The 7818-nt window shown below is 47.8% G+C and overlaps 3 protein-coding genes across 3 annotated transcripts; 1 reads left to right on the top strand and 2 right to left on the bottom strand.

The window, feature by feature from the left end:
- Window positions 1-952: 952 nt before the first annotated feature.
- Window positions 953-5206, bottom strand: CABS01_01056 (uncharacterized protein; the record flags this gene model as incomplete). Its single annotated transcript, XM_060534436.1, has 9 exons — window positions 953-1302; window positions 1367-1460; window positions 1555-1686; window positions 1742-2239; window positions 2287-2337; window positions 2394-3485; window positions 3574-3617; window positions 3698-3905; window positions 3956-5206. The coding sequence occupies 9 exons, from the start codon at window positions 5204-5206 to the stop codon at window positions 953-955; spliced, it is 3720 nt and encodes a 1239-aa protein (XP_060401514.1).
- A 238-nt stretch (window positions 5207-5444) lies between these two features.
- On the bottom strand, window positions 5445-5669 carry CABS01_01055 (uncharacterized protein; the record flags this gene model as incomplete). Its single annotated transcript, XM_060534435.1, has 1 exon — window positions 5445-5669. One exon carries the CDS (start codon window positions 5667-5669, stop codon window positions 5445-5447), a length of 225 nt encoding a protein of 74 aa, XP_060401513.1.
- Window positions 5670-7005: 1336 nt separating this feature from the next.
- Window positions 7006-7236, top strand: CABS01_01054 (oxidoreductase; the record flags this gene model as incomplete). The annotated part of the gene is made up of 2 exons (XM_060534434.1): window positions 7006-7062; window positions 7120-7236. The coding sequence occupies 2 exons, from the start codon at window positions 7006-7008 to the stop codon at window positions 7234-7236; spliced, it is 174 nt and encodes a 57-aa protein (XP_060401512.1).
- Between the last annotated feature and the right edge of the window lie 582 nt (window positions 7237-7818).

The following is a 7818-nucleotide window of genomic DNA, read 5'->3' as shown; positions in this document are numbered from 1 at the left end:
GATTAAGTCGCCCAGTTGAGGGTTTCTGCACCAGGACTAAGGAGGGGTTCCGGGAATGGAGATGTCCGGGTGAACTTGGCAAATATTGAGGGGGTTGAACAATCAGGCTGCAGTACTGAGCCTGTGTTCTTATGCAGCTTGCGGCGTTGGCCAATACATCTGCCCCTCAGGTAGTTTGAAGCGACCCTATCAGAGAAATTCTACTTTCCTGAACCAATAGCTGTTACCGCACTTTTTCTTTGGGTGGTCGTACGTTTCGACCTCGAGGCGCGGACGCCTTTGAAAGCTTTCTTAATGCCACAAATGTTCTCATACCATTGATGGAACGACCACCACCGCCATTGCCGCTTCCATCAACGGCTCCATCTCTACTGTCTCCTCTGGCGAGCTTAACGCACCAACGGTCCTTCTGCCAAAATCACATGTCCCAGTCTATCGGTGTGTATATAGTGATGAATGCCGTGATACGTCGAGGTGACCGTGATTCAGGGAGTGAGGGCGTCGGGGAGGCATATTGCCCTGGTACGGCATGCACCTTACGGGGGTTCTCAGAAGCGTGGCACTTTCACTCCTCGGGGCCAAAATCGAGACGCCATCGAAGACCTCAAATTTCTGTGTGATACAAATTTGGGAAGAGCAGCAAATTATCGATCGTCATTGCAGATTTCGTCGCAACATATCGTGCTGTTCCAATGCGTGGTGTTTTCAAGTTTGCTTTCGTACGCAAGAGCCCGGTCCCCAAGATGAAATTGGCTTATAAAATGTGACACTATTGCTAATGCTTCGTCACATGCGACTTGACACGGAAATGCATTATAGCATGTCGAGGTCGTGTAATCGCAAGTCATCTCTGGAGCCCCCGGATACCTCGCTCGGTAAACGTCACGAAAAGCAAGTGAATATTATTGGAAATTAAGTGATTCTAGGCTTTCTATAGCAATACAGAGAAGGCTCAAACATCACCTGCCTTTTCCGGCAAGCAATACTCAGACTTTGTTGGACCGCCGTCCGTCTCCTCCGCTTTTTTCAATACTTCGGCATCTGCCCTCTCGCGCTCGGCGCGACGTTGATCTTTGACTTGGCTCCTCATGCCCTCCACCTTCTTTTCAAGTCTTTTCAGCATCTTATCGCTCGTTGTCCAGTCTTTCTTCCACTCTCCAATCTTGAGATAGAGTGCATAGAAGCCGAAAGTGACAAGAATCCATGTTTCTGACAGCTTGTATGCAGACCAGAAAATTGTGCGCGGGTAAGTCCAAAAGGCGAAGACAATGGAGATAAAAATAACGCTTGCGGACATTGGGACTAGAGATGTTTGTCAGTGCACTGCGAGAAGTTGACAGCAATGGCTGGGATTTCGATTGCTTACACATCCAACTCGCCTGGTCTCCAAAAGACATGTTGGTGTCGCCAATGTCTCTATTGTTCATGCCGAACACACTCGACATGAACGATAGCGGTAGCTTCGCATCAATGTTAGCTTCCAAAATCTCAATGCAGAAAGGGGAAATGGAGAAATTAGAGGGCAATGAACGGAAAGCAAGAAGCTTAACGTACAAATATGATGGTAACAATCGTAAAGATCATGACGGATCTTCCTTGGCGAACGCTTTCGTCTGCTTGCCTGACTGACTGCCATGCCTGTAGAATGCTAGCCTGCTGCTGTTTCAGGTCAAGAAGGTCTTTGATCTGGATATTCTCGGTTAGCGTGTGTGTAAACCTAGATATTGAAAGAAGAACCCACGCCTTGCGATGTAGTCTCAGCGCTTTTGCGCAGGCTTTCGAGCTCGTTCATTCGGTCGTCCACATCTGATATGAGATCGTATGCTTGTTTGCGGAACCAAGTAAACTCATCCTTCTTGCGTTCCTCTTGTTTCCTAGCCTCTTCCGTAGACGTGATGTCTTCGCCGCTTCGCGACATTGACCGGGAACGAAAGTAGTCCCGATTGCCATCCGGGCTGAGTGTCTCGTCCCGCCATTTACCACTCGGGTCGTAGATATTTTCAACGTGCTTCACGAACCGCTTGATGACTTCCCTTTGTTTCCCATTGACATGTATCATGATGTCTAGTTCATCGATAATGTCTTTTATTTCTCGCTGCAGCTTGCCCTCAGGGTTGATGTTGAGAAGCGGAACGTGGAGATGGGATGTGTCCTCAAAGGCTGACTTGGAGTGGTAAACCTTGGAGGCTTGCTCAGTCCAGTGCCATAAATGCTGGAAAGAGACTGTTTGTTTGTTTTGCTATGGACTAGTTAGTTGACGTGGTTGCAGCCAGTAAGTAAGCCTACCAGAGTGCCGATGGACTCTGCGAATATGTCCATGACCTGCGGGTGTCGATCCTAAGCAATTTTTAGCGGACTCTGCAAGAAGTACAAGAGGTCATTGCAGTACTCACTGGTGTTTTGGTTCTGTCGAAGAACGTGTTCGAGCACTCATCGAGAATGATGAGTGCCACATCAAAGACAGATCGAATCTGGTTCTTGCGAGCGTGCTTGATACGGGTGCGTATCGACTTGTGTACCCCCGAGGGATCTGACTTGTTTGCGCCATATCTTTTCGGGAAACTGGTGATGATCGTTCGCTTGTCCAAGATCCACATCCACAGCTGGTCGACCATGACGATCCTGGACACCTTGCGTATCTCGTCCTTGCAGTGATCGCAGCCGTCCTCGTCGGTCTTCGTCCAGTGACCATCCCATTTGTAACGGCCAAAGTTGCTTTCAGATGAGTCCGGAACATCACAGTTAGTGCTCTGCTCGGCGGTTGAGGGAGCATCGGAGCGCCAAAACGATTTCTTGTCTTTACAAGACTGTGCAGGATCTTCACGGCGTTCTCGAAATCTATGGATGTTCCTCTCATCCATGGTTGTACCGCGATAAACAACTTGGTCTCTGTCTCTCGCTTTTGTTGTCTTCAGAGTCCAGTAGTAAGACTGGTCGAGGGTGCGCCGAGGATGTAGAGGTGGATCGTGGTGAAGGTACTTCTCAACCAGGCATTGATCTCTATACATGGACATTGCCTCATACAGTCTAGCGGAGTCCAAAAGAAATTGACCTAGCTTGTTCTCAATCTGCAACCTCCCATGGTCGGAGCACTTCAGCTTGGGAACAGACCATAGGTTGTGGCCATCACTGCCGTATTCATGTTCAACAAGCCCGCCCGTTGCTAATCCACTAGCAACGTCGACCATTTCGTGCTTGACGTTGGGTTTTCCGCGTGCATTCTTCTCCCAAGCTTTGAGGATGCTTCTCTTATGTATTGGAGAAACTTTATCGTGGTGCCTGATACGGCAAAGATCGGGCTCGAGCAAGTTTCGTACTTGCTTGTCGTTGGTAGTGGTTGGCTTGTAAGTACGTTCCCTCACTCTCTGTTCCCGGGCTTTATTGCGCTGCGTCTCATGTTCTTCTCGATTTCTGTCTGACTCCTTGTCAATTATTTTAGCCATCTTGTCACGCTTACGATCTTCCTCCCAGTGTAAGTAGGGCATCTATCAGAATGTGACGTCGATTAGTTCGGAACTTCAGAAAACAGATGCTGCATTGAACATTTCTCGACTTCGCAAGCACGCAACTCACAAATAGCACAAGGTTATCAGGGTTGTCTTCCACCTCCCAGATCCCTATTTCAAACCATCAGTATAAGTCTTAAACCTTTTTAAAGAGATGAGACAATCTTAGATCGCGAAATCAAGTGGCTTACTCGACGAGATACGCTCGCAAATAGCACGCATATGTCTAGCATGTACCAATGTGCGCCTGCCACCATGCTGTTGACCTCTCCAATATTCAGGACGTAAGATCATACGGCTGTGCGTTTTCAACGGGTTTCGGTAAATTCCGTCGGACAGTGGACACTCCTCGTTGAAGTAACGTGCGATGGCTTCCTGCAACGGGATGAGCCCAGTGAGCTAAATGGGGAGCTTAGATCGCGAAATACCTCAAGCCACTATCAAATCACATTAGAATGGAACTTTCGTTTGAACGCGATGATTTCTCTCACCTGCATGTTGTTATGCGGTATATGGAAGTACCGCACTCTTCCATCCTTGTTTGGTCGATCTCGAGATAGGATTACGTCCTGAGGCTCTGGCCTTTCCGGTGCTGGGTCGAGAAGGTTTTGCAACGTCAGTCTCTGATCAGGAAACTTCCCTTTGAAACGGTAATCGGTGAGGTTCTCGGTCAACGGCTCCAGATATCTCTCCTGTTCTGTGTAAGGCTCGAGATAGGAGGCGGATTGCAGTGTCCCAGAGCGCAAGCGACTGGGCCCGGTCGGACGTTCCTTTGGCTTGTGGTCTGTAGCTTCGAATTGAACTGTAGCTTCACTCGGCGCTCTAGCTGCCCGAGGTCGAGGAGCTCGCCGAGGAGAAGGAGGAAGAGATGGGAGCTGTGAGGGAGGGGTGAAATTGACCGACGTTGGGGAGATGTTGATTGGCGTGTGCGAGTCGAGCTTTTTGAGTGACTCTCCAGGTTTCAAAATCTTCCACTGGATGAGGTACCCGTTCATATCTCGTTCCAGCTCGTACGAGGGTGTGTCTTCATCTTCTTCAAAGGCATAATCGACATCGGTATGACCGTCCCGGATGATCTTGCGAGCCTCTTCCCTCTCAGGTGCCAATCTGAGCTGGCCATTGCTTAATAAACTCGGACTATTTGTGACATGCTCGTCCTCAACATCGCTACTCTGTGCCGATGATGTTTTGTGTCGTTTCCAGTCTTGGATGATCTTGATACCCTTCTTGTAACTGTCCGAATTCTTCCATTCCTCGTGACTGTGAGATACAAGATGAACCAGGTCGCACTGAGGGTGTTGATTCGCCGGGTCCTCTACGTCCTTGTTTGGAGGTTCATCTTTGCATTGGGGACATCTCACCTCCGAGAGTGCTTTCCGAAGGATGTCCGTTCGCTTGTATTGCGCTTCAATGCTCACAGCGAGACTCTTGATTCTAGCTTCAACCTTTTCTTTCGCAGTCTTTAGCCGTTCGTCCTCACTGATGGTAGGCTTTCGTTGCTGCAGCCTCTCAGCCTCGATTTGAATCTCGTGATCCCAGAGATCCGAGTTTTTCTCTCGGCTCAGATAGTTGACTCGATCAGCGATCTCGATGCAACCAAAATAGTGAGCAGCGTGGTCTCGAATGGTTCCGTGGCTCCCTTCAGCTGGGCCATGAGGCTCTGCTGATAGGCATGTTGGAGAGCTGCCATGATCTCCCATGGTAGCTCTTCAAGGTAGTGAAAGACAAGTTGTAGAACGGATCGAGACAAAAGACAAGGTTTTCTTGGGATGAAGGTGGTTTATGGTAGCCAAGCAGCCAATTTTTCGATGACTCCCCGCTTCCTGGCCAAGGCGAGCACTGTGGTTTAAAGGGCTCAACGAAGATGGGGGCCAAAACGAGGCTCGCGCCTGCGTCGCAGCCATTCCAGTTACTTATCCACATTGGTCAATGGGGTGGTCAGATCGAAGACATGGAGGTCGGTCGCCTACAGCATGGACCAATCAAGGAGCTGTTCACCTGCTCAGCTTCCAACCGAATTAGTCGAGTGAGCGTATCGGTGGCTGCATATTGACGATGACCGGCGTTGGAACAAGGCAAGGGGATCACTTTTGAGTCCAGTAGAACGTAAGTAACAAAAGTAATGGCACGACACGTAAAAGGTAAGCGTTCGAGTAAAAGCATCCCGATGAATCGTTGCCAGAATTCATCAATAAGTACCTTAGTCCTTGACGATGCAAGTGTCGACTACAACGGACCCAGGTTTGTCCAAGTAAACTCGACAAGAGGGAAAGAACAAAATGGGACTCTGCCTTGCATGCCCTCAGAAAATTCCTCTGAGCGACTTATCTGTCTGCATGTGTGGTGCAGGCGCGCAGGGGATTGTAGTTGAGAAGCAATATTCCTGGTCAAGGCGCTGCGACACGAGGTCAGCCGCAGCGGCAATCGCCCAAGATGGACTTATGTCCGTAGGCGAAATGCAGGTCATAGATCAAGAACCTACAGATCCCAACGAATTACTTTTGTTTCGTTCAGCTGCAGCCTGATCGCACAGGATCATCTCGAGGTCACAGAATACACTGATTAACAGTTTTTAACAGCATTAAGTAGATGCAACAGCATTAAGTAGATGCTCAAATAGTGTGCGTATGCGATATGTAGTTGTATGAATTTTATTCGTGCCCATTAAGTTAAAGGGGCGGAGGCGCAGACGTCACCGGTTCCACAGGAATCGAGATATGTTTATCATAGTAAGCGCATTGCTGTTCTTAGCTACGAGACTATCATTTCCCAAGGTTGCATGTTGCTGGATCGGAAGAAATAGTACTAGAAGAACATCAGAGGACTGACCTAAGTCTTTTGCTTGTATTGAAAGTCGTAGCCTACTATCTAGCTATTGTTGCCGTATCTGAATGTTCGTTGAGGCGAAGACCACATCATCATCGGACATCTTCCCAAGATTTGAAAGAGAAAGTAGCAACATCCCGGTACTGAAATAGAGCTAGCCATAACAAAGTTCATGCGCATCTGATATGTGTTACCTGCGGCTTCACGTTCGTCTGTCGAAGCAGCTTGAAATTCCGCAACAACATGCGAATCAGTGAAACTTCCTCTGAGTCTCTCCAGATCATTGAATGAAACAGGTTCGAAGTAACATTGACTCAAAGTCGCGGTATCCTAATTTGACACCTGATCGTGCTAGGTGTGTCAAACCTACAAAGCAACATTTGAACAATTTGTCGTCGAAGTCAATTTGCCAACATCGATATGTAAAGTGGGCGGCAAGGTCATCAACGCTACCAACTCGTCTTGGAAACCTGACCAAACTCAAGCTGCCTTTGATTTCAAAGTTGGTCTGGGTGGAAAGAACATTGACAGAGTTTTGCAGTAATATGCTGTCTTTGATGATGATGCACTGGCTCCTCTGCCTTCTCACCTGTCCTTTGAGGAAGCTGCAGCTCTCAGCGGTCCGTATGTATACGCTTGAAAGGCGTTTTTCGGAGGCCCTCAACAACTGAAAATGAGAGACACTGTGGTGATTCAGGGTACTGGTGGTGTGAGTGTTGCTGGGATACAGGTAAGTTGTGCTATACAACATAGTAACATACTTTTGACTTAGTCTTACGATCATTAGATCGCCGTCGCTGCTGGTGCTGATGTCATCGCCTTCTCAACCTCAGAGGAGAAACTCGAACTTCTTCGGAAAGTTAGTACTAAGCATGCCATCAATTACAAGAACAATCTCAACTAAAGTCGAGAGGTTCTCGACTTGACCGGTGGTCGTGGTGCTGACCAAGTCCTTGACTTTATCGGTGCTTCGATCATTATAGAGTCGTTACGTGCACTATGACAGGATAGCCTGGTATCAGCTATTGGCTTCATGTCTGCCTCTAAGAAACACGATCTAATTCCGGAACTTATGTTCGGTGCTAAGATAAGTAAGATAATTTCCAACACCCAGCTTCTGTATCTGACATTCTATCTTAGTAGGCTTGATATACGGCAGCCTGGTTATGCTCTAGGTTCTCAGTGCCTTTGTTAAGACACACAAGATCAAACCAATTATTGCGGAAATGTTCGAGTGGCATGATACTAAGCTAGCTTCTGAAGCCATACTTGCTCAAGCATTTATTGGGAAGACTATGATCAGGGTCGATTAATAGCATTCATATGCATTAATATGCGATAGCTCACATCTAGTTACGTGGGTCTCTATTTCTTATTTCTATACAAATAGTTAGAAGGCCGACAGAAGATACCAAGACGTTTCAGGCCGAGAGCGCATCAAGGAAGTTGATGCCAAAAGCGAATTAACTAAATTCAAGGGTATCAA

This window comes from Colletotrichum abscissum, assembly GCF_030869225.1.
Source record: "Colletotrichum abscissum strain IMI 504890 chromosome Unknown Scaffold_2.1, whole genome shotgun sequence".
Lineage (NCBI taxonomy): Eukaryota > Fungi > Ascomycota > Sordariomycetes > Glomerellales > Glomerellaceae > Colletotrichum > Colletotrichum abscissum.
The sequence above is the reverse complement of the archived record's forward strand: the minus strand, read 5'-3'. Positions and strand labels throughout refer to the sequence as shown.